A 26,978-nucleotide genomic window follows, 5' to 3' on the forward strand; every position below is an offset into this window, starting at 1 on the left:
TACCGATGCTGCATTTTTAGACGAATGAGAACAAGAAGGACAAGCTTGCTTGTCCTTTGCCAGTGACTTTGAACCAGAAAACAGTAGCCATCTATTTAAAATGGGAAAGAGTGCTCTGTAAGATCAAATCTACTTTATTGGATGATTTTTTTTTTTTTTTTAAGCAGTGCCAGGGAGTTCTCTTTAATAAGAAGATTGACAAATCCTACACAGGGAGAAAGAGATTTGACACAGCAGTTTAAGGAGATGTTGTTAGCAAAAAAAAACAAGCCAAGCAGAATAAGTGACTTCTTCTAGAAAGCAATAATTCCCCATTTAATCTCTTTTTACAGCTCATTAATTCTCTAGGCATCAGAAAAAGGTGTTTTCCAATTATCCTGCCACCGGAGAACATTGCTGGTGGATGGAAGCTGAAGGTCCAGAGCACAACAGAGAAATTAGTGATCTGAAGAGGCGGGGCTCTCCTTGCTCCTGCCCCAGCTCAGGAGATGAGCTGGAGGTGGGTGCTAGGCACGCTAATGGCCTCTCTGTATTTGCTTGGGAGGCGCTTGGCTCGCAGGTCCGCAGGTCCCGCCTATTACCATCTGTGGTCTTGAGCAAACAAACTAAGTAAGCTCTCTGCACCTTGCTTATCTCATTGGTAATAAGGGGTCACTAAGATCTTCTCTATAGCATTTGAGAACTAAGGGCAATCACCCAGATGGTATGCCTAACCCACAGCTGGGCACACAGCAGGTGCCCTGGAAAGGGCACACATGCAGAGAGAGGTTCGGGGCATCTTAGGAGACCACAGGCAGCTTTGTGTAATGTGCATTTTCATTTTTGGCAATTTCAGTACAGAAATTTCCAGTTGCTGTTGTTCTCATATGGAACACGTGGAGGAGGCAGGCTGGAAAGTGAGGCCCCAGGGTTAAGGACTGTGAAAGAAGGTGCCCAGTTGTTACAGATGGTGAGCAGAGTGGGGGTGGGGCTTCTCCCCAGACAGACACGGGCTTTTTCCTCCTCCAGCAAGGTCAATGACTCAGGCCAGGATCTTATAGCAGCAGAAGGAAATGACAGGACATGGGTTCTGGTCACACAAGGATGGCCTCTAAAGGGGAGAGTCACGGGCAATACCACACTCTACCTGGCCTGGAAACAGGGTCCTGGGCGACACTGTCAATCTTATCATGTGTCCCACTCATGGGGAGAAGAGAATTAGTGGCAACTTACCTTCTTCTGAGTTCTCGGGGTCTCCTTCCCTGTGGGGGATGATTTCAGAGAGAGAGGTCTTGGACGCTAAGACAGGCAGTTAGTTCCCAACACCCTCAGGGTTGTGAGATCTCTCTTTGGGATCTGGGAGATGTTGAAGCCTGTAGGACTTAGCAGTGGGCTCACCTTACAGACTGGCTTAGCTCAGTACTGTAACTCATCAGAAGTGAGAGGTGGGCTCAGCTCACTCTGTAGCTCACTCTGTAGCTCAGGGCCATGACCCACACGCAGCTCTGGGACCCACTGAAACTCGGGTCCAGACTTGGCATATAGGAAGTGCATGTTTACACAAGAACTTCCAGAAAACTACCTGAAGGATGTTTCTAACTTCCGTGGTATCAACCCGATATGAAGAAGGATCTCCTTGGCACATGAAGGGCAGTCTTCCTGTGTTTGAATTTTCATGACAGAAAGCAGCTAATATGATTAATCCTAGTCATGGGGGCTCTGACTTCTCAGGGAGGGAGTGGAGACCTCATCTGCTTCCCTAACCTCTACAGCTTCCGCAGCTGGCGGAGACACGATAGGGCGTGGGTTCATGGAGGCCGCCGTGGAGTTAGAGAACTGGAGAGTGGCTCACTGGGCCAGCTGGGGGATGTTTCAGAAGCAGGTGTGAAGCAGGCCCTAGGCTCCTGTCAGCTGCAAGCGTACTTCACCAGGGGTGTCCCCATCCCTCGCTGTGCCTCTCCCCAGACAGGAGCATGGAGCCTGAAGTCAGAATGTCTCTGCAGTGACTGGTGCAGATGCTTATTTCAAACATTTAATTCCTCACCCCTCTGTTCTCCCTGCTCCTGGTTTCAGTTCTGGCCGGCTCATCTTGCCTTTGGAACTCCAGCTTTGTTCCTGGACCACACCCCTGGCTGAGGCGGTAGAAGAGGGCTACGGTGAAGGCTATGAGTACTTTGAGATTCTGGGGCCGAAAGTACCAGAAAGGAATGGGCTGCTGGGCTGTCCGACAGCTGGGAGCCGTGGGCCCCTGTGCGGTCAGGCATGGCCAGGATGCAGCCAACGACAATGCCACATGTGCTTGGAGGTGTGTTGTGACCCAAGCCACTGTCTGAGGGTCACTCAAAGGAGATCGGCTCTCTGGTAGGCTACACGTGACACGAGGGACACAGCATAGGAGATGCACAAGCTTCATGGATGAGAACAGATCATTCCTTCTGGGCCTTGTCCTCCGTGGCTCTCAGGAAAGGGACGTGGGTGTGGGAGCTGAGAGGCATTGCCTGCCTGACTTGCGTGGACCTTCCTTGACCGTGAGGTCTGTGAGCTCATCCTGGGACCAGGGGGTGGCATTTCTGGGCAGGCAGAATTTCTCCCCACGGAGCCCACAGTATTCCTCGGGGTGGTGGGAGTGAGGGGCAGAGGGGGACAGCCCTCTCCACGAATCAGCCCTGGAAGGAGAGCTGCAGATCAGTCTGTGAGACCCAAGGAGGGAGGGGATCCCAGCCCATGGGCAGAGGGACGTGTGTGTGGAGACAGAGGCCACCCTGTGAGGAACCCCATCTGGGCCTGGCCCTGAGCCACGCTGATGGAAGCTGGGAGGGAAGAGGCAGCACGGTCTCAGGGGCCCAGGCCAGGGGCCACCTGTTCAGGGAGGCATGAGCTGAGACATTCCAGGATGGCATATACTGTTCCTCCCCACAGAGTCTATGGCTCCTGGTGACACCACCCCACCCCCCGGCCCAAACTCAGCTCCTTCACCCCCTCCTCCACTGGCTCTGCAGCAGGGGCTATGCTCAGAAACCAGGGAGGGGAGGTCCTAGGGCAAGTACCATCCTCACACAGAGCCCCTGTTCTCCTGGGACCCACTCAGACCCTCAGGCTCATCCTCTCCCTCCTGCTCAGCCTCTGTATCGAGCTCTGTTTCAGCACAGCCCCCCGGCAGGGGAGGGCTCGGGAGGTACTGGAGGAGCCGGCCTTCCCGCTTCATCTCCGCCAGCTCCTTGGCACAGCAGCTGGGCGTGTTGGTCTCATACGTGTCGTGGAAGGTGTTGTAGTCCACCTCATAGAAACCCTTTTCCAGTGTGAGGACCGGCGTAAATCGGTGGCCCCAGAGCACCTCGGTATCCATGTAGGAGCTCCGTGCTTGGCAGGTCATGCCTGTGGGGACAGAGGGCATGGAGATTATGAGTAGCCACCACCAGCTGTCCATCGTCTGTCCGTCCGTCCATCCATCCACCAGCCAGCCAGCCAGCCTTTGTTGTACCTCTACTTGGGCTAAGCTCTGCGGAGGGTGAAAGCTGGGTAAGCTAGTCCTCACCTTGGAGGAGCTCTGGAGTGTGTCAGAGGCAGAAAATTAGAAACCAACGTGCAAGATTCTGGGGTAGCTTCCTAGAGATCAGAGTGGATAATTCTGGAATAGCTAGAGCCAGGGACATGTTTCCTGAGAACAATATTAAGGACTAGAAGATTGAGACACAGAAGAGGCTCCTGCCTCTTCAAGGGTTTGAACAAAGATAAATTCAGGTGGTGCGAATGTAGAGAAGCTGACAGTCTTGTAGGACACACAGGGATTGTTTTGGTTAGATGCGTATGGGCAGAAGCCGCTCGCGCGTGCGCTCTCTCTCTCTCTCTCTCTCTCTCTCACACACACACACACACACACACACCTTGGCTCCTTGATTTCAGCATGCTCCAATGCCTCCGTTCCCTGTCCCCCCAGCCGTCACTGGCCTATGTTATTTTTAGGTGTTGCTTTCTCTCCAGGGAGGAGAGCAGCTTTGTTTATGGATGAGGAAGCCTCTGTGCTTGGGGTCACAGGAAAGCAGCTTGCTGATATATAGTCTGGCCAAGGAAGGTACTGGCATGTGCTCTCGGGAATGAAGGAGAGGCCGGCTCCCACTTTCCAGGGTGGGCAATCTCTGGCAGGGGCCTTGTGCACACCACACCCAAGGGCAAGGCTGCTTCCCACCCATTTGTGCTCTGGTGCTGGGTACCCCGAAGGTGCCCCCCACACCATGGGCTTGCAACCTGCCCCTGCTCCCAGGGTGTGGCCTGGGCTGGGCCTTCCCATGCAGTGCTCCCTCTTCACTGCCCAGCAGGGATGTAGGGGCCCCAAGCAGGGCACTGATCAGCCTAGACCCAGACCGGGTATCTGCAGGCTCAGGGGCCTCAGGAAAGACACCGGAATGGGACCTGCATGGGAACCCATGGGCCATATGTCCTGGAGGCCTTCCTGTTCTGTTCACCCCTTGGGATGGGGCAGTGGGCTCCCCACAGCAAGAGACCCCACCTGTGTCCCTGGCAATCATCTTCGCATGCATTTGGGAAGGAAAGAAGCCCCTGGGGGTTCCAGGCACCGTGCTTTACGTATGATTCTCCATCGAATCCTCTAACTCCCCCAGCGACCCCAGGAGATTTGCTGATAGTTAAGCAACTTGCTCAGACATACACCAGCAGGCTGTGGGAGAACTGCGTTTTCCCAAACTCGGCCTGAATCAGCAGTGCATGGTCGGCTCTGTAACGTCACCACCAAGCCACAGGAGTCAGGGAGATAACAGATGTGGTGGGGGGTCTCCTTTCCTTATCCCAGGGCGCCCCCCTGCACTCATGGGAGGAGAGAAGGTCATTGAGACAGGGCAGGTGACTTGTGGGTCATTGACCTTGAAGGATACTTAGGAAAGGGCCCAGTTCTGCTGGGTCACCACCTGATCCCTCTACGGTAGGTGGCAGTGAAGTCATGGGGGGCGTGCAAGGCACAATTCTCCTGTTTGTGACCACATCTCTGCCATGACCCTTGTTTTGTGGCCTCAGAGTGGTGCTCTTCCCCCAGACACTCAGCCAGTGTTCTGATCCCGAGCCCAGGACCAAGGGCAGCGTGACCTGCGAGCCCCCAGCTCTGCCACAGGCTTCCTGCCTCCTGACTGTCCTTGGCCCCAGGGGCTCCCTCAGCTGCCACCATATGCTGCCTGGCCAGGCTCCAGCTCCCAGCAGATGGCCAAGCAGCCCCCATCCGTGCCAGTCCCCAGAGCCTGTTCGTACCCCCAGCCATGTCCCTCAGGCTCCGGCCGAATGAGAAGGTTTGTGGAGGCCCCATCTGAGTTTCCCACGCAGCAACTACCATCCCGAAAAGCGAGGAAGGCTTATTTGGTCATCTCTGTGATTGGGCCCTGAAATTTCAGGGAGCAGTGTGGTGTGGTAGAGAACACTCTAGACTCATAAGTGAAAGACATGACTCCAACACTGTCTCCACGAAGCTGGGTGATGCAGCGTCCGTGTCTGTTAAATGGGGTTGGTGGGGTCCTGCAGTGTCGTTGCAGGAACCAGAAAAATAGGTATCACTCCAAGCCTGAGCGAGGTCTACAAGTGCTCAGTCTACTGGGTGACCAGGAGAGAGGGCAAAAGGAAGAGAAGGAATAAGAAGGAGGGTTCAGGGTTCTGCTGGAATGGGGCCTTGAACTTCCGGGGGCCCCGCACCAAGACCTTGGCCTTGAGGAATGGTGGAAATTCCTGGCTACCAACCGCCCATGAGAGTTGGCAGCTGAGCAGGGAGGTGTGGGGCTGGCTACTTAGAGGGCGTTGGCTTGGGCACATGTGAATGCCGGTGTCCTGGTTTTGGCTTGTTCCCTGTCCATTCAGCCAGCCTTCCACAGGGAAACCCAGGGACAGCCTTCTCCAGGGTGGAGGCAGCCAGATGAGCTGGACACCACCAAGTTCTACTGTGAGGAAGCCTGTGCACCCTAGTTCACTGTTTTTCTCAAAGCTATCTGATCATGGACCTCTTTTTGGGTAGACACATGCCCCAGGATGGGGTGTGACAGAGTAGCCTGTTGAAAGCAAGGGCCCCCTTCCTTCACTGGTATCCTAGCTCTACGACTTGTTCTTGGACAAAAGTAGACCTATAACTTGCTGGTCTGTGCCTCTGTTTCTTTATCTGTAACCTAAGGAACGTCATCTCACCGAGAGTGGAAAGGCATTAAGTGTGACTCTCTAGGGACGCCTTGGTGGCTCAGTGGGTTAAAGTGTGACTCTCTATGTTTAAAGTTTAGAACTATGCACAGGAACTAGAGGGTTCAGTATACATTAACTCTTGTTATTACTCTATGTTAATTGAGTAATGATACCCCTCAGATCACAGTTAGAGATTGGGCTGGTTGAAAATCCCAGGATTCTTAGGCACCAACTTGAATCTTCCAGACCTAGTGGCCTAAACTCCCAGGATGTGGGAGGGTTCTGTGGCCAAGGAGAATAAAGTGTCTTACCTGTTGCCTCCACCATCCCTTCTAGAATGACCACAACTTCAAATTCCTCCTGATCCAGCTGGGCCCGAGACATCTCCCAGAAAGGACTCTTCTCATTGATCTCATGGGAGATGATGAGTGGAGACACCAGGAAGAGACGGTCATCCCCAGTGTCGAAGCCCACGTTGATGTCCGTCTGGTTCAGGGGGATGAACTCCCCTTCTTTGGTCTGCCGGGACTTGATGAGCTTGGCGCGGATCGAGGCCTCCACAATGTGGGAGTTGCGAAGGTCCCCCACCCGGAACATGAGACAGAGCTTCTCGTCCCGCATGGAGATAACCGCGTTGTTGGAGAACATGAGGGTCTCTGCTCTCTTCTTTGGCTGACTGATCTTGACAAACATGCACCCCACCATGAAGGCATTGACGATGGAGCCGAGGATGGCCTGGACCAAGAGAAGTATGATTCCCTCTGGACACTTCTCTGTGATCACCCGAAAGCCATACCCGATGGTGGTTTCAGTCTCAATGGAGAACAGGAAGGCAGACACAAAGCCACTGAGGTTTTCAACACAAGGAATCCACTCTTGGTCACCAACATGGTCCAGATCACCCCGGATGTAAGCAATCAGCCACCAAATGAAACCAAAGAACAGCCAAGTAACGGTGTAGACCATGGTGAAGACCAGCAGGTTGAAGCGCCATTTGAGGTCCACCAGGGTGGTGAAGAGGTCGCTCAGGTATCGGTAGGTTTCTTGGACGTTGCCATGGTGAACGTTGCACTTGCCACTCTTTTCCATGTAGCGCTGGCGGGGCTTCTTGCCTTCCGCTAGCAGGCGAGTGCGGTCGGTGGCGATGGGGATGTAATCGCGGGCCTGTTTGGGAATCTTCTTCAGGTCCCTGGGAGTGACTCCAATCTCCATGTCCTGGTTCATAGCATTCCTAGAATCGCCAGCCATAGCTGGGATGCGTTGAGTTAAAAAAGACATCATCAGTGATGGGGACTGTGTGGATTCACTGAAACACAAGACTTCAAGATCACACCTGCCTCTGTGCTCTACAAGGCCCTCATCTAATGCACAGTTGACCCGACAGCAGAGTCTTCAAGGGCAGGCACCATTTAAAAAAAATATTATTTGCTTGTTTCCCTGGCACTTACTACAGATTCTAGCATACAATAGCGGCTCAATAGTAGTAGTTGAATGAATAAGTATGCAGGTGCAAAATACACATGGCATTGAAAGGATTTAAGAAATCTGGGAGCAATTCAAAAAGATGATAACCACAGCAATTTATTAATTGCCTGCTCTAGTCCATGCAATACACACAGACTGTCACTTGTTATCACAGCACCCGGCTGGAGCTGGAGCTTGATCTCCAGTAGGTAAACACTGAGGGCTTATGCATCATCTTTATTTCTAGGAGTCTCTCCTCCTCTGTCAGAATGTAGGCTCCATGGGGCACAGTGGTGTCTGTTTTGTTCCCTCATACATTATTCCAAATACCCAGAGGGCACCCCAGGACATCTGTATACTCAAAAAGCACTTGTTGAATAAATGAATGAATAAATAAGAAAATAAATGAGAGTCCGAAAGAGGTAAGTGGTTAAGCCATAACCTGGGCCATCAGACACTCACATGGCAGAGCAGATAGCTGGATTCTTGCTCACGGGGCCCAGAGCCTGTGCTTTTTTCTCTTTATATCTCCCTGTCTCCTTCCTTTATGTCTCAGTTCTTAGCAGCAGACAGAAAGAAAAAGGCAGCGAGTGTCTGATTCACCATGTGGTCACTCCTTCTGTCTGAGGGGGGAGTCTGTGGCTGTCTGAGCCCTTACTAATATGACAGATCGCTGTGTAGACCCACCATTAAAAATCTTGACACAGTAATTCCCTGTCCTCTAAAAAAATGAAATGGACAAGATATTAACATTCCTAAGGTTTTCAAAAGGGCTGTAAACTTCTATGTAGAATCAAACGCAAACAAATGAAAGCCAAACTCAGAGAACAGATCGGTCGTTGCTAGGGAGAGGGTATACCAGGCAAGCAAGGTGGGGAAGGTGGTCGCCAGGTACAAACTTCTGGTTGTAAACTAGGTCCTGGGGATGTGATGTACGGCATGGCAGTTAGAGTTAACAGTACCATGCTGTCTATCTGAAAAATACCAAGAGTAGACCTTCAAAGTCTTCATCACAAGAAGAAAATTGTAATTATATGCAGTGCCAATGTTAACTAAATTAATTGTGGCAATCATTTTGCAAAATACACATATATCAGAGTCATTATGTTATACACCTTAAACTACTAGAACGTTTCACGTCAGTTATCTCAACAAAATATCTCAATAAAAAATAACTTTGAAAACAGACTGTACCATGTTTTGGAGTTTATGCCACCCTTTAAAGAAACACCCATACATCTGGAACAGTCTGCTGTTTTTCTGATATTCTGCACACTCCGTTGAAAATACTTTAAGACTCTGATGCAGCCAGGAAAGACCATGAGAATCTCCACAGCTAATAAGCTTATAAGCTCCACAGCTTGCATTTCTGAGCATTCACAAGCAGGCCCTGTGCTAAGAAATGTATATGCATTAGCTCATTTATATGAGCTCACAACAAAGGTATTAGAGCAGAAATGCCACGCTCCCTCCAATCTTCAGGCAAAGACAAAGCTCAAGTAGTTACGTGGCCGAGTTAGGGTTTGAATCTAGGTTATCTGCTCCAGCCTGGGGTCTCAAGGTCCCCACCATATGATGGCTTGCAGACATCGAAGTTCTGTGGCTCCTGCTTAGACTGAAGAGGTGCTCACTCCAGAAAGTTCTATGAGCTTCTGATCCGGGAGGAATCCACCTCAGGGGATGCTCTTACTCAGCTCTTCATCTTCACAAGCAGGCTTGTCTTCATTTCACAGGCAGCCCCACTCCCGGGAAACAGGGAACCTGGTAGAACTACCCGGTTGAATGTTCTATGAGCCAAGAGGAAGATCTCACCCATCGTGGAAAGTCAGATGTTCCCTGCAGACCTTTCTCTTTGCTGCCTTGGTGGTTGTGGCAATTTCAAGGTAACCTTTAAAATACCGTATTGAAGGGTCATCTGAAGGGCTGTTTGTCTCAGACGTCTCAGAATTTCCCATTCTGCATGGGGCCACCTGCTCCCCGCTCCCTCACGTGGCAGCTACAAAGATAAATGAAACAAGGAGCAGGAGGCTTGGTGCTGCTTTGCAGAATCATAAACATGATTTTGCTCTGCCCCTGGGTCTGACATTGTTTACTGAGGACTCAGGGATGCCCAAAAAGGGTGAGAAATACTGCTACTTCCAATGCCGTGGGGGATCTTCGGATCCCTGGGGGATCTAGGGGTCCAATGGGAGGGCTGTCCGTGGACTCCCTGAAACACTGGTGTTGGGCAGGGCGGGCAAAGTGCTGGCCAGAATGAGTCACTGGTTAGGGCAACTGGCAAAGCACATTCTCCTGCCTTGAGCTCTTCCAGAAAAATAGCTTTCCTGCCGATTTTCTGCACTGTTTCCTTCTTTATTTTTAAAAATACTTTCATAGGTTCTCGTAGGAGAAAGCCTTGCACTGTACTAGAAACAGAGAAAGGTTTTCTAGGACACCTCAGTCAAGATCTGAGAATTTTTTTTGTGTCCAGCAGACAGGGAAAGGTTTCACTTCAGATTTGAAATTGGTACCCATCCTCCAAGTGTGCTATAATTCTTGGCACGAGTGTTTCCTCGCTCAGCCCAGGCTGAGATATGGGTTCTAGCTCAGCTTCCAAGGAACGTGTTCTGTGACCCAAGCAAAAACACTGTTCATTTTCTTTGCCTCAGTTTACTCTGTTGTAAACCCCAGATGATATTTTCTGCCATCCCAGCTCTGGGGGCTATTATGAGGATCGAGGGAAAGACTATATGAATGCAAACATAGATATAAGTATAAATGTGAATATATACTCATAAACTCTCCTTGAAGTGGAATTTAGTTCAATATCCCATTAACTCCTATTTTGAGGATGAAGAGAGAGACCTAGAGCATCTAAGTCAAGTACCTAAAACACCAGTGGGCCACTTGCAAGGTCAGCAAGCTGACAGGTATAGACCCTCTCTGCCCCAGATTTCTTCCTAAGAGTAAATGAAATGCCCCCTCTAGAAATATTGGCCTCCGGTGCTGTGGGTCCATGATATAAAAATAATTTTCCAAGGGCAATGGAGATGAACTTTTGAATCTGATTTTCCAGATCTGATCTATTCCATTCACGTGCCCATTCAGCATTAGTTGAGGGATTGCGATCGTCCAGCTTCTGTGATAAGAGCTGGAGATTAAGCAGGAAATAAGAGGAATGCAGACCCAGACTTCGTGTAGCCTATAGGCTAGTACCGCTCCCCTTTGAGCCCAGGGCTCTGAGCAGAACCACTTATGGAGAGAGAGGCAGGGGGAAGGGCTTTGGGCTGGAGGAGGCAAGCCAATATGAGAGGTGCTCCCTGCTGGACCTGGGAAAGGCACCAATGGCAGCAAATCCCATTAAAGCTCATCAAGCCTGGCTGAGGCGGTTCCGCCAGATCATCTCCTGCGTCTGCTAATAGGAAGCTGGGCCCTGAAATGATTAAAACTCTTGGGAAGACGGAGCCTGAAGTCCAGCAAAGTGGTTTAAACTCTTTGATGTAGAAACACAAACGGAGAAAGAATCAAAAGAGGCAAAATCAAAGGAGGTTGTATTTTAGGTGATGCATGAGTGACTCTGACAAACTTTTACGTGGACCTCTATATCAAGACTTCCCAAACACCCCACCACACACACAGTAAAGAAAGCCCTGTGTCATGGGGGTGATTTTTCTAGAAAGTAGGAGCCCGTGGACACAGCATCTTGATAGAAACTGCATTTGGAGGTCCAGCAGGATTTCTTGAAGGGAGCACTGGGCTGGGAGTCTTTTTTTTTAAAGATTGAGAGAGAGAAAGGGACTCTGCAAGGGTGTGGGAGAGGAGGGGCAGAAGGAAAGGGAAAAAGAATCTGAAGCAGGCTTCATGCTCAATGCCCAGAATGGAGCCAGATGTGGGGGTTGGATCCCACTCCCCAGAGATCATGATCTGAACTGAAATCAAGAGTTGGACGCGGGGCGCCTGGGTGGCTCAGTGGGTTAAAGCCTCTGCCTTCGGCTCAGGTCGTGATCCCGGGATCCTGGGATCGAGCCCCGCATCGGGCTCTCTGCTCTGCAGGGAGCCTGCTTCCTCTCTGCCTGCTTCTCTGCCTACTTATGATCTCTCTCTCTCTCTCTCAAATAAATAAAATCTTTAAAAAAAAAAAAAAAGAGTTGGACACTTCACCAACAGAACCACCCAGGCACCCCTGGGACTCTTGTTTCAGACACAATTTCCTTACTGCTGAAATGAGGATGGCAGACATCCTTAATGATTTCTTCCTTTCTGTCTTATATTTCTGGGTCAATATCTGCTTCCCAGAGTTTTGGGATATAGGATGAGACTGGGATATGGGATAAGGCTGGGGTATGGGATAAGGGTAATGGAGGAGTATATACTCCTATCTCAGACTAGGTATTTGTATGCTGTTCTATAGGAATCTAGATGGCTGTACTGGTTGTTAAACTATGAACACACTCTAAGGTGGTCACCCCAGTGCCCTCAAGGACCTTCAAGATGAGCAGGAAGTACCAAAGGTATTATCAAGGAAATACGTGTCAGGAAAGGCACATGCAGGATGGCAGAACTCAAAGATGCTCTCATGATTCCTGCCCCCGGAACTGGGGATAGGATACCACACCCATGATGCTCCTACGGCATGGCACAGCTGGCTTGAAGAAAGGGAGACTGTCTGGGGTGAGCCAGACCTAATCAGATAAGCCCTGAAGGGGACTGGGTTTTCCCCTGAAGCAGTAGATTGGCTTTATGAGGGGAATGAAATGAGAGGGAGAGGCTCTTCGCTAGCTCTGGAGAGGGAGAGGGACACGTGGCAAGGAACTTGGGGACCTCTAGGAGCTGACAGCAGCACCCCCCACCTTAACAGCCAGCCAAGAAACAGGGACTTCCTCCTCTGATCTCCAAGACCTAAATTCTGCCACAACCCCAGGAGTGTGTAGCTTGCTGACACCCGGAGTTTAGCCTTGTTAGGCCCTGAGCAGAGAACACAGTCATCTCATGCCTGGGCTTCTTATTTCAGAATCCTGAGCCGAAAACTGGGTGTTGTTCTACACCATTTAGTCTGTGGTCCTTTGCCAAGGCACAAATATAAGTCTAACAGAATAGAAGGGGCTAACCAGGTAGTAAATTGGAAGGCTGACTCTCACATGAGCGCCCATCTTCTGATTTCACCTTGAGATGAGGGAATTTCCAGAGAAGTTATTGCTCAAAGCCTCAGTTATTTTTCCTGCAAAATGGGGATCATGACGGTGCCAGCCAAGGAGGGTACCACAAAGACTGAAGGAAGGCGCATGCACAGTGCTGGCCGAAGCCAGTGTTCACTTTCCACCCAGGGCTGGAGTTGTGGGGGTGGGGCAATGAGGTTCAAGCAGTTCAGGGGCTCCTACTGTGGGTCAGCATCCTGCTTCCACAGCCTCATTTACTCCACGGGGAGGCACCGTCTTATTCCACGAAGAGGGAAACTGGGGGAGAGCTTAGATAACTTGCCCACAGTCACACAGGGGCTGCAGAGATGCTCTCTCGAACCTGCAGTGGTTGCAATGGACAGAACTGCTGCTGGGAGAGGAGTTCCCAGCTGTGCCTGAAGAACTTTCTAAGAACTGTCTCACCTGTGGTCCTACACAGAGGCAGAGACTGTTCCGGTGCTAAGATTCTGGTGAGGCTAGATCCTCTGCTCCTCTCCTGGGTCAGGATGAGCCGCTTCCCTGAGCCCGGAGGCGGGAGCCCAATGAAGAGGAGGAGGGGAAGTGACCATGACAGGGGAGCCCCGGTGCAGCAGGGATCTGTGAGTCCCTAGACTCAGGGTAGGGGTGCCTGGGGCGTGGGGTTGGGGTTTCCCCGGGAGTCCAGCACAACCAGTGGGGGAACCCCAGCATCCCCCCTTTTCTCAGCAGCCTGCTGGAGGACAAAATGTTGGAAACTGCAATTCTGACCTCTGCCTTATAGTTTCCTGCTGGCTGCCGCAGCTGCCCTTTCTGATGGTGGAACCAGCAGCTGGAGAGGCTCGGAGGGGCCAGGGGAGAGCAAGACCACACAGGCTCCTGGCCCAGAAGCTCATGTCCGAGCCCCGTTTTGCCAAGGAAGGGTCGTCTGATGGCCCCAGCCTCCCGAACCTGTGTCTAAACCACGCTAATGGGCTGGCTCTGGCCAGGGGGTCAGTCCTAATTTCCTGGCTTTTGAAATTACCATCCTTTAAAAAACAAGACAAACAAAAACACCCCCCCCCCCCCAAAAAACAACCTTAGTGCATTTTGAGGTCTAATGGCTGAAGAACTCAAGAGTAATAAATCTTTAAAAAACCATCGGCTATTTTCTTTTAAAGCCCAGTCATTTTGCAGCTGCTATTTGTTGTTATCAACTTGGGTGGGAACTTAGTCTTTAATTCCTGGATGTTTTGTGGTTTTATTTTTTGAACCCAAGTTCAGAAACTCTCTGGATGATAGCACATGGTATATTAGGTGTGCAAGGCCATTGAAAACCGCACCACAGATTCCTTACTTCCTTCCCTCCTTCTTTCCTTCCTCCAATCAGTGAACACCTGCCGTGATCCCCCCTCCGCTCCCGCCCCCCCATTTCGCCAGTCACTGCAAGTTCTACTCTGCTGGGCCCTGGGGGCAGGAGGAGGTATAGCAGCACTTCGATGGCTCTCTTGTGCTTTCTAGTCACAGAGATCTTGTGAAAATGCAGATTCTGATTAGGTTGGTCGGGAGTGCTCTGAGTCTGCATTTTATCAAAGAGCTCCCAGCCGTGTCAAGGCTGCTGGTCCTCTGAGTAGCAGGGCTTCTCCACTGTGGATGCACATTGCAATCAGCTGGGAGCTGGACCCCATGCTGATGCCTACGCCCCATACCAGGAGACCCCGGCCCAGGGGATTCTCATAACAACTGATATTGTGTACCATGGCTGTATTTTCTGCTGTGGGGGTGTCCCGGTCTTGTGGGGACACACAGTCAGTGTGCAGGGTCAGTGCAGTAGAGAGTGATGGAAAGACCAAGACTAAGTTCTTACTTTGGCTTCACCAGGGCGAGTGAGGTAGGGTCAGGAAAGACTTGGTGGAGAAGGTACATGCTGAGTGCAGTGAGGGGACCCTCTTGCCATGAGAAGCTCATGTACCAAACACCTGTTACGTGCCATCTCTGTGCTAGGTTATTTTTATGCAATGTCCCACTGAAGGCTTAAATAAGTCTGCCTCTGAGGTTATTGGTCCCTGGGGCTGTCAGAGGATCTGAGCCTTAGTGGGGGTCAGGCCCTGTAATGCCTGATCCAGGAAACTGCCAGAGGGACACACACCTGATCAGTACCATGATTCGGTTCATGATTTGCTGCCATGTTGCCTGACATGCCCAGGCTGCCTGGAGCCCTTTCCCTTTTCCTCCTGCAGGGGCTGTACCTTCCAGAGTACTTGCCTTCAGAGTGCTTCCTGCTGTGGCTTACAGCGGGTCCTTGATTTTTCTAATAATGGCAACATTTGCCCCTCAGAGGCACTGAATTACTCCAAGGAGAGAATGTCCATATGTCCTGGCTAAGACCTGTTCAGGTGTAATCCCCGAACGCCCCTTCCACTCCCAGAAATGTCTGTGTTGATGAATGAATAAAGAAGATGTGACGTGTAGATACAATGGACTATTACACAGCCATAAAAAAGAAATTCTGCCATTTGCAATGTTGTGGATGGAACTGGAGGGTATTATGCTAAGCGAAATAAGTCAATCAGCAATTGATATTACTCATATGTGGAATTTAAGAAACAAAACAGAGGAGCATAGGGGAAGGGAGGGAAAAGTAAAATAAGACGAAATCAGAGAGGGAGAAAACCATAAGAGACACTTAATTATAGATAACAAATTGAGGGTTGCTGGATGGGGCTGGATAGATGTGGCAACTGGGTGATGGACATAAGGAGGCACATGATGTAATGAACTCTGGGTATGATATAAGACTCATGAACTGAGGGCGCCTGGGTGGCTCAGTGGGTTAAAGCCTCTGCCTTCGGCTCAGGTCATGATCCCAAGGTCCTGGGATCGAGCACCGCATCAGACTCTCTGCTCCGTGGGTCTCCCCCTGCTTCTGCCTCTCTCTCTGCCTGCCTCTCTGCCTACTTGTGATCTCTGTCTGCCAAATAAATAAATAAAATCTTAAAAAAAAAAAGACTCATGAACTGATCTCTACCTCTGAAACTAATAATACATTATATGTTAATTAAGTTTAAATCTTTTTAAAAAGGGAAGAACAAAAAAGAAAAATAGAAACGTTTGTGTTTGGACAATATGGCCCCTTACAAGGAAGAGACAAGTACCCAGCAGCCGCGGATTCCGCTGAGAGCAATTCTCCTTTACCTGTTTTTTGATTCCAATATAAGCTCTTCTTAGACCTTCATTTTCAGATTTGTGATAGAGAAAAAGATTTTGAGAGATAAAATTCTCTTTATTCTGGGTAAAGCAATTATATGAACACATAATTATAACCAGAACTTGCTCTGGTTTTTGGGAACACAACGGGGAGTGATGGGGACAGAGGTGAGGTGAGCCGAGCACACGCGCCTCCTGACCAAGGTTGTTACTGTCCGGCCAGAGCTCAGGGCTGCCACGCAAGAATGTGGAGCTGCTGTGGTAAGACCTTCCTCTCTCTTTTTGCAGAAAAGCTAGAAGGAAAGACTTTTAAACCTGAAATTTTTTTTTTCAACACTGACCATTAATTCAACCATTTTTGAACCAGTGAGTTTATCAAAGAAAATATGTCTGTGAGTCCGAGTCAGTGTGTTGGCTGCCAATGTATACTTCAGGGTTCCTGGGTCAGAGATAGGCTTTTTCCTCACATGGACAAGTTGGACACTGGACTTGGAGTTATGCTGAGCATGGTGTGAAGAGCTGTGGTAGCACCAAAAAATTCTCCACGCTAATCGGTCTTCAATGAACACAACCTGTCAACCTGAGCACAAAGGACGCCGGAAGGCCATCCCAGGACTCATTCTGTAGCAAAGACAGGGTTGTGTGGGCTTCTCTCCTGGTGCCCACCAGTCTGGTTCTCATGGTCCTAACAAGCCCTGTCTCCTCGCCCACAGCCTTGTTCTCTGCAGTCGCCTCCATTGGGCAGACAGCTGTCATGACCCCCTTGCTTTCCTACAGTGCATCTTCTGCTAGCAGCCTTGTCCTCTCCAGCCGCACACTTTGCAAGCATGCTGTCACCGGTAGAATCCAGACAAGCATCACAGGCCTCCCTTTCCATCATGGTGGAAGTGGTTCTCAGCAGGGAGAAATTTCTGACTTTAAATGCATCAAAAAATGTGGAAGGAGCTCTCTCCCCAGAAGAGGGCTATAAGAACAGGAGCATGGGTCCGGTCACCTCCCAAGCTCATTTCTGGCTCAGATGTAATGACTGCTGACCCCCAGGGATTAGGAAATCTTGGGATAACAGGACAGTGAGGCTCTGACATGAGTAGGGTCAGACCATGGGTGCTGGTCTTATGCCCAACATGTTCCTCAGTCTCAGGGGCCCACAAGGGCTTGGGGATGCATACTCGTAGCTCAGCTCCAAGCTGAATGCCCAGTGAAGGGGACTCTGGCGAGATCGGCTACAGCCAAAGTGAAATTTGGCACCCCTCTGTCTGGAATGCAAGGATCTCCCGTGGCTATGTGACAGCGGGGAGGGGTGAGGTGGTGGTGCGAGCGCCAGGAGCAGGGTGAAGGGCTTTCATTGGAACGTGGAGCCAGGGACAGGGTTGTTGGAAGAATGGACTTTGTCAGATAGGACACTTCATCACCGCGGGTGTCCTGGCACACCATGTCCCTGAAGGCTTAGCTGGGAAGGCCACTGCAAGGGAGCTGCTGTGTCAGGTGGACGAGGAGGCTGCTGAGGGACCCCTACATGGCCCAGATCACACTGCCCCTTCCTGGGGAGCGCTCGCAGCTGCATGCATCTCCCCAACCCAGGCATCCCGGCCTCCACCCCAGGGTGGTCTTGGTCCCTCTGAGGGGCGCCCTTGATTCTGGCCCCTCCGCATGAGTGGGTATTTGGTACTTTAAATACGATTGGTATTTAAAGCCAAGTCAGGGTGGAGGTACGGACCAGAACTGTTCCCCAGAGTCCCTCAGCTGTCCCCAGTTTTGAGTCAGAGACACCCTGCCAGGAGCAAGCCCTTTCGGGAACATCTAGCCCACCTGTGCAGCTTTTCTGATGCCCTTTACTCATTCTGCTATTGTTCTAAGCATGAGTTCAGTTTGTTGGCTGTAGCTCGTTATGCTGACTTCTTGTTTTTCTTTGCCGAGTAGCCCTGGAAGAGAAATCTGTGTGTGCGTGTGATCAGAAGAGGCGCCTTGTTTATGTTAACTCCATCATCTCAACAACACCATAGAGTAAGATCAACGTGTCTGTCCCACAGGTAAGGAGGTGGAGAGTCAGGGAAGGCGGGGTGGGGGGTGTGTGGAGTGGGGGTGGGGTGAAAGTCACGTGACCCCAGAACAGCCCATCCTGCTTTGTGCTGCCTGGTGCTGACCCGCAGAGCCCGCACTCTTCCACTGTCCCACCTGACATCCATCCAAGTCCAGGGCACCAGACAGTGTGATCTTAGTTCTGAAGTATAATCCTGACCTTCCTGCCCACTTAGCTTGCCCTGAATTACACACTGCTGCTGCAGTCCTGACCCTGGGTCTCCTTCCTATGTAAGAAATGGAAATATCCAAGGGAATCCTAATGTGAAGGAAATAGTTCCCGTTGTTTCAGGAAAATAATGGCATGAGGTACCTGGTTCCCTAACCTGTCTTATTCCAGGCTAGAAGGTATGCAACAAAGCAGTGTTATTATTATATGGAATTGTGATGGAAGAGTAATGGAAATTGGCATCTCTGTTCGGGCTCTTTCAGAATTGGATGGGCTCATGAGAATCCTATAATATGAATCCCACTTTCTAGTGGGAGAGCTGTGGCTTACCCAGGACACATAAATGCTGCTTTACTCACTGCCAAGGTGATGACGCGGTAGATGTAATAATACTGAACGTGAAGATTTATGTAGTATAAACACAGACAAATGCAACAATGGGCCAAATGGGTGACCTTGACTTTTCTGGCTCTGCCCTGAAGGGCACCAGTCAATGTCAGCAGGGGCCCCAGAAGATGAGTCTGGGGCGTTCAGAGCCTTGGGCAGCCCAGACAAGGGAAGGTAACTAGATGCTCACTCAGACTATGTCCATGGAGGGTTTGGCACCACAATTCTAAGGAAGTAATAAAACCTCATGCATTATTTTATGGTATCTGCAGAGAAACACATGCTCTATCAGAAGGGCTGTGGACTCATCCCATGCTTGCTTTGTCATGAAAGAAACAAAAATACCATGCTTGCTTTGTCATGAAAGAAACAAAAATACTGACACTTCACAATAAAGATAAAAAGCAAAGAGAGAAGGATTAAATCGTGTTTCACTCAAGAGCTTTTTTTTTTTTTGGAATACCGAGTTCTTGTCTGAAAACAGGAGCCAACAGATCTGGCATTTGCTGGTGGAGTTCAGTTCTTTGGAGAAAAGATCATTTTGGAGACAAAAAAATCATTCTGATGGTACTTAAAAGATTTATTTGAATATATTTAAGGGAGACCAAATATATCCAGAAAATTTTAAAAGGGCAAAATTAGGCCTAATTCAGGTTATGGAATACAGATTTGTAAGTCTTACTCATGTCGTGAGTACATTTCCAGCAACTTAACATTTCATATGGTGCCTAATGATTGAGCTGGACCTCTATGGAGCAGGCCTGAAAGCTTGTGACTGAGGTTCCCAACCTGTGTGGCTCTCATTTGCGTAAGATGGAATATTTCATGGCCCTCCTTGGCAGGCTGCTGTGGGCCACCCAAGGGCTCCTGATGTCTGTTTTCCTAATACTCAGCCATGGCTTACTGGCCACAGTCCCAATTCACCCACCCAGCCCCTTGCAGATGATGTATGAAAAATCGTGAGTAAAAGGGCATGAAAATAAAATTAATTCATTTTCCATTTTCCCCACATTTGTATCTGTCTATCCAGTACTTTTCCTTTTCAAGCCCACTATCTCTTTGAAAGCGAGCTGCATAGTTATGATACATTCTCTTCATTGTAACCCTGCACTGTGAGTATGTATTCTGCATTAAATAATAAAGGAGATTAATAATTAAATCAAAGTGAAAAACCACTTGTTTCCTGCCTACAGCCCAAGGGACAGATTTCCTGGTCTGGTGCCAATTTATCAATGATGATTAGAGCCTAGGAGGTCGGAGAGGTACAGAGAAGATGGCAACGAGAAAGCAGGCTAATGTGACTATGAATGTACTTATGTACAAATGAAAAAGACGGGATGGTGATAGAAGGTGAGAGAATGCGGAGAAAAGACCAGAGAAACAGGCACAGCAGGTAAAATGCCAATAATTGGAGTTGAAACCTATTGGGGGCTCACCCTACACCAGATTGCATTCTAAATGCTTTAACCTATATTAACTCATTTAGTCATTTCAGAAAAGGCATGAGATGGGTACTATTTCCCCCATTCTACAGATGAAGAAACTGAGGCACAAGGGAGGGTGAGCCCACTGTCCCAAAGCTGGTGTTTGCATGGATTAAAACCCAGGTGAACTGGCTCTAGAGTCACTCTCCAAGTCTAAGAACAAAAAAAAGAAAATGTCCCAAATGCTCCAATAAAGAGGAATGAGACAAATCTTGTGGGAGAATGAATTAACAGGAAAAGCTAGTGAGAGTAAGAAAAAAATAAAGTCAAAGAATTGAGAGTGAAAGCAGGTCAAGAAACAAAGGTTGGAAAGGAGACAAAGTGAAAGTCCGTGGGGCATCAGAAATGAGTGTCGGGAAGAAGAAAAGAAAGAACAGAGAATGGGATCTATCAAAGGGAGTATGTCACTGGGCGTACTACATTGGGTGTACTACAGACTCCTCTCCTTTGCTGTCTTAAATAATCTTCTCCATGCCTGCTCAAGGTAGATGTTCTTATACCCATTTCACAGATGGTAAACTGAAGGTCTGAGAAACTAAGTGCTATGTCCAAGGTCACACAGTTAGTTCATGGCAGATCAGAAAGAATTGGTGTTAATGACAAAATATCGATGCAAGAAATTAAAGAGTAGCTAAACAAGTGAAGAAATATACTATGTTCGTAGACTGAAAGATTCAATACAGTGAAGATGCCAATTCTCCCCAAACTGAATATTCAGGGTTAACGCGATTCCTATCAAAATCCCACAAGAATTTTTTTTATATATATAGAGAAGATTGTTCTAAAATTTCTATTGAAAAGGAAAGAAATTAGAATAGGTGAAACAATTTTGAAAAAGAAAGAAGTAGAAGAAATCAGTCTACTAAATTTTAAAACTTATATAGCTAAGTCTATGTGGTAATGGAGGAGAGATAGACATAGACCAATGGAGCAGAACCCAGAAAAAGACCTTCACAAATACACCCAAGGAGTCTTTGACAAAAGTGCAAAAGGGATTCAATGGGAGAAAGATCGTCTTTTTAACAAATGGCACCAAAGCAATTCAATATCCATAGACCAAAAAAATGAATTTGACTAAGTCTCAAGCCTTATATAAAAATTAACTCAAAATGAATCATGCACTTAAATGTAAATGATACAGCTATACAACATTTATGAGGGGGAAACGTGAGGGAACCTTCAAGATCTTCAAGATCTATGGCAGGCAAAGAATTCTTAGACTTGACACCAAAAACCTCATCCATAAAAGGGGACAGTTGTAAATTGGACCCCATCAAAACTCAAAGTATGCTGAAAAAAGACCCTCTTAAGATGGAAAGACAAGCTTCGGAGTAGGAGACAATGTTTGCAAACCACGTATATGACAAGGATTGGTACCTCACATCTTTAAGGAATGCTCAAAATCCAACAGCAAAACAAACAATCTAATTAGAAAATGGGTGTAAGAAATGAAAAGATATTTAGGCAATGGCAGCATACGGAGAGCAAATGGAGAGCATACGAGCACGTGGAGAGAGAGTCAATATCATCAGCCATTAGAGAAATGCAAAACCAGGATGAGATATATTGCATACTTATCTTTCACAATGAAAGATAGTGACAATACCACATATTGGTAAGGATGTAGTGAAAAAGAATCACTCCTGCATTGCTGATAGGAAGGTAAAACAATGTTTCAGTTTCTTAAAGAACTAAACATAGTTACCGTGTGAACCATCGATTGCACTTCTGGGCACTTATCCCAAAGAAATGGAAACTTAAGTTCATGGAAAACCCTCTATACACGTATTTAGAGCAGTTTAAATCATAGAAACCTCAAACTGGATACAACAAGCATGTCCTTCAAGGGGTAAAGGTTGAACAAATTTAACAACCACACCGAAATATCACACACACACACACACACACACACACACACACACACCCTTGGATGAATCCCCAGAGAATTATACTGATTGAAAAACCCAAAGGTTATATACCTATGATTCTATTTATATCACATTCTAGAGCTGACAAACTGTAAAAAAGGAGGGCAGATTCATGGCTGCTGGGGGCTAAGGAAGAGGTCGGGCAGGAGGGAAATAGATTTGGCTCTAAAAACAGGGCAACACGAGAGATCCTTGCTGTGATGGAAATGTTTTACTGCATGAACGTTTAAGGGAAAGAATCAGTATATGCACACAGATGGAGGGAAGGACCAGAGCAAGCAGAGGCCAGTCTCAGGGCCTCCTGGGGCTCCCTCCGTGGGCTCCCTTCTCTCTTGGTGCCTCGCTGCTTTTTGGAACCCCCTTGGGAAGCCTTCCCTGGTTCTCCCCGGCCTCCCTTTGGCCCCTCTGCCTCTCTGTGATGGCTCTTCTCTCTGATTCTATAACTTATCCGTGGGCACATCTGCTTTCCTCAGTCAGTCCCCGGAGAGAGCTCCAAGGTCAGGCAGGCAAGGTGTGTAAAGGACCCAATCCCGTAACACAGGTTTGAACACATGGTCTGGTCTGTAGTAGGAGCTCCATTCCCATCTTTCAAGGAATATGTGAGTGATTTTGAGTCCAAGGAAGGGCACTTTCTGAAGTGACTCGGGCACCCTGACTAGGGCTGTGAGGCCTGCATACCTTGCTGTCTGGGATAGCCCAGGGTCGCTGGCTGGGCATAACATTTGTCTGTCAGGGTCTCTTGGACCCAGGCACCGGCAGGATCTGGTATGCCCACTGGACGGCCGCCTTCCTGGAGCAGAGGCAATACCTTCGTCCCTGTGGCTCCTCTGCCTCTCCTCCTGGCCAGACTCTTGAACATCAAGCCCTCAAACCCGCCATCTTGGAAGGGACAGACTCTGAGAGCAAAACGCACAGGACACAGGGTCCCCCAATAGCATTTCTCTGCTGTCGTTCCCCTCACTCCTTTTCCTTTATGAGCAGCAAGAGAGAAGGCAGGACGATGGCATTAGTGCCTCCGTGACATTCAGGTAAGGGGCCTAAAATGTGAGAAGAGGACATTTGCGGTGGGTGCACACGTGGGCCTCCACCAATCGACTCACAGGAGAGAGGAAGGAGATTCTGAAAGCTTGTCATGATCTCTCCTCCCCTTCCCCCTTCATGTATCTCCCTTTTGACCCCCTCCTCTGGCCCCTAGCCCCGCTGGCCACCAAATGGGTTGACGAGGAAGTGCTGTGGCCACCTGACAGACTGGTCCCGGGGATTCCTGACCTTTGCCCCTCAGTCCTCTCTGGGCTGGAATTAAAATGGAACTTAGCATTTACACACCAGCCAGGAGCTCCAGGGTCATGTGTTAAAGGTTTGGCTCTGACATTTAACTTAACACAGTTGTTGGCAAGGGCTGCTGCCATCCGGGGCTCTGCGGACTAGAATAGCTCACTTATCAGAATGTCAAGGTAGGAGGAACTAGATAAGCCTGGGGCACTGGCCGGGGCCATGACTCCGGCCCTCGGCAGCCAGGCAGCCAGGGTCTCAGGAAGGGCCTGCTGTCCCATCGGGTTTAAAATAATCCCAGAGAAAGCCACCCTCAAGTCTCCTAGAGAAATACATTCAGATATTTTTTTTCAAATGCCACACTGCACATGCTTCTCGTCTTGAGGAAAAACAGAAAAATTCCTCCATGGGCTGACAACTGTCTCCACAAAGCACATCTCATGATGGACCCTCTCTTGGAAAGGCTGCCAGCTCCCCGTGGCCAGTCTGTAGCTCAGACGCAGTGAAAAGTTGAATCTGAAAATGGCTCCTTTGAACCACCTTGTGAACTCCTCCTTTCTCTCCATGGTATATCCCCAACACCCCCGCCGGCCGCCCCAGCCTTAAAGTTTGAGCAGAATTGCACAGAAAACGTAAGCTTTGGCGCTCACGCTCCTGAGTGGAAAAGCATTACTCTGCCCAAATGATCCCATTCCAAGGTTTTCCAAAATTATGTACTCCTGCCACATGCTAAGCGATCAAATCAAGGGCCGTGAAACTGATTTAAAAACAAGAAGCAGAAGTAGATATCATTTCCAAGAATGTGAGTGTCGCCTACACCCATGTGTGGCTTGGCCCACAGAAGGCAGTGGGAGCACGGTCCTTCGCAGGGCAGGTGGGAAGTTGGCGGGGGGGCCGGTGCTTGAGTTGTCCCTTCCCTGCTGTGGGGTTAACTTCCGCACAGGTGATTCCAGCAGTGCGAGAGTCTCCGTGTCCCTGGCTGAGAACCTCAGGCAGGCACTGACAGACAGCCCCACGGGGATCTTGCTTGCCGGGGACAGTAGGGCAGAGAGAACATCTGTGACAGAGCCACACTGATGTTTCTGCTGGACCCCCAGTGGAAGAGCTTGGCTCTGCTCACGATGTGCCCGCAGACTCAGGGCGGGGGTACCCATGAGAGACTTCTCCCTGGGGAATCCCAGTAAGCTTTGACTTCATCCTCAGGGAAGAGAGCCGTTTCCGGACAGCCCCAGCCAGCTTGAGGGGCCGGCCCCTTCTCTCTGCTCACAGGTCTGCCTGTCCTCTCTTCCAGGGGCACGGCTTGCTAGTTGGGGCTCACTCATTCTCTCTGTACTGTGGGTGAGCTCCTTTGAGGAGTTTCTTCAGGCGGATGCTGCCTGTGACATGGACCAGAAGGTGACAGTGGCTTTTGGAGAGGCCGGGAGAAGTCTGTGTGAGTGGTCCCCTGTCAGTCACCGAGCTAGAGAGGCTATCTGGAACATGACTGGGGGGACCTAGGGAGCACTGTCTTTCCCTGGAATGTGCAGACGAGCTCCCTACATGGCGTTGCCCCTTTCGGTGGCAGCCCTGGTGCTGTCTGGATCATTTAGGCTGTTGTGATAATTTATTATCAACCTCATAATTAGTAAACGGAACCCAACTAGTAATGAACACTTAATAAACGCTCCAACACATTCCTTCCAGGGTAAAAGAAGGTTGTCTTTTTCTATCCTTAGGCTGTAAGTCTCTCCTCTCTGAACTTAGTTTCAGATTGTTTGGGTCCAAGGTAGTATAGGGGGTGGGATGAGGTGAAGAGGACGCTGGGAGGAAGGCGGGAAAGCAGTGGATGGAAGAAGCAGCAAACCCATCACACACACCGAACGCCTACGATCACACAGTCAGCATTCAATAAATGACCATTTCTTTGTATTATTGCCAAAAAGCAGAGTGAGGCCATCTCGAGGCAGATCAATAGTTTAAAATCCCAGGCAGTACGACCAAGCTTTTCGCGTCAGAGCCCAACCAAGGGCCTCTCCCTCTACTTCCCACGCCATCCACCCTGCTTGGTCCTTCCACCAGATTCTAGGGTGCCCCAGGATCTCATCCAGCCAGCTGATGGGATTTACACCCGGCTTGGAGGAAAAGACACAGATTTGGGAAGGTCAGTGCCTTTCAGGGTTAGTGTTTAATAGGGAAAAAAGTCTGGCTTTGAAGTCAGAGGACAAGGGTTTAGAGGATGGCGCTCTGCCGCGGCTCCTGCTCTCAACTCTAGCTGCGGTCTCATCTGTAAAGCCGGTGAATGACCTCCGCCCCACAGGACTGGTGTCCAGATGAACTCATACGACCGTGTCTGGCTCAGTTCTTGGTTCCATAAATATTAGCTGTTTTTCACTGCTTCTCTCCCACATGGAAAAGTGTTTTGTGGACCAGAGAGCCCGAGGGGGGGGGGGAAAGTAAGTTTTGGAGTCAGACCCAGGTGAGAATTTCTCTTGTAAGCTGTGTACCTCCCAAAAGTTACACAGCCTCACCAAGGGGCTGTTGCTCAGCTGTAGGAAAAGGATGCAAAATCTGTTTCATTAAAAGGATCAAGAGAGAGCAAAGCACTTGGCACATTCTGACATGTGCCTGTTGATCTTCTGGTGGTGGAAAGGGGCTCTGGGAATAGTGCTGGGCTCACCTTACCTGACCTGATGTTTAGGCCAGACCCCGGTCCCATTGCCATGAGGCTTCTCCCCAGTCCTGGGAGAAGGAGGGACAGCACTGTTTGATGGAAAGCGGAGATGGTTCTCCAGGGAGACACAGGGGTTTGGGAGAAGGGAAATAACGATGGCCTTCCCTATCCCCGTCCCTGCCTTTGCAGCCAGGACTCCTGGCTTTTCTGAACAGTTGGAAAGATGTTTAAAAAGAGATAGGGAGGCATGCAGGAAGTGACCAGGCAGCAAGGAGGGCAGAAATAGCAAAGGCCATGTTTCCAATTTGGCCAGACTTAAAAGAAAGCAAGAGTAAGCTGAGGGTCAGAGGCTCGGAGGAAGCTCCCCAGCCCTCTGCACCCCCCATCTGAAAGCAGAGCTGCTACCTGGGGGAAAGGTGCCTCCCACTCCCTACTGCCTTGGCCTCTCAGAGCAGGCAGGGGGCATTCAAGATCTCCTGGGGGGGGGTGCACCCCAGCTCTGGTACCAGCACAGCATGTTTTTAGCCCTCTGAAGGCTGAACTCCCAGTGCCCAGGACACCTGTGGGCTCTGGGGAGCTCGGATTTCCCGGGGGGATGGTTGGACTTTAAACCTGCTACAGTGGTCTTAAATTAGATAAATAAGTAAGTAAGTAAATAAATAAATAAATAATAAAATTAACCCGCCCTAAGCCCTTCGCTGTCCCCATGGGCTCCCAAAGTGACCGGTGCTTGGCAAAGCTAACCGCCAGGAGCAAGGGGCACTTTGGGAGTGCACACCCTGCCTTCCAAAACAGTGAGCTGGAGAGAAAAGGAAGAAGGAAAAGAAGACAACTTACTTGTTGAGATCAGAGCTTCCGAGTCCCACTGATGCTAACTTCTGGAGCTCCCTTAGAGGCAGTGCGGGGGCGCTCAGGGCCCTTGAGGGGACTCCCCCACCCCAACCATTACCACAGCCTCGGACTCTGCCTGGAGCTCCTCCCTGTCGTGGGGTCCTGCAGCGGGAGGCTCCTAAGGCATCCTGTCCCTTCCCTAGCCAGCCCCTCAGTCACTCCCTTCCTCCGGCAGCGGGAGGCTCTGCTCAC

The 26,978-nt window shown here is 49.6% G+C and overlaps 1 protein-coding gene across 1 annotated transcript; it reads right to left on the minus strand.

The window, feature by feature from the left end:
* Positions 1-187: 187 nt before the first annotated feature.
* On the minus strand, positions 188-26,978 carry KCNJ5 (potassium inwardly rectifying channel subfamily J member 5). Its single transcript, XM_059392050.1, has 3 exons — positions 26,733-26,978; positions 6,456-7,394; positions 188-3,354 (listed from the first exon to the last, which is right to left on the minus strand). The coding sequence occupies exons 2-3, from the start codon at positions 7,390-7,392 to the stop codon at positions 3,032-3,034; spliced, it is 1,260 nt and encodes a 419-aa protein (XP_059248033.1). The 5' UTR covers positions 7,393-7,394; positions 26,733-26,978; the 3' UTR covers positions 188-3,031.

The sequence above is a fragment of the Mustela nigripes genome, chromosome 1 (assembly GCF_022355385.1).
Source record: "Mustela nigripes isolate SB6536 chromosome 1, MUSNIG.SB6536, whole genome shotgun sequence".
Lineage (NCBI taxonomy): Eukaryota > Metazoa > Chordata > Mammalia > Carnivora > Mustelidae > Mustela > Mustela nigripes.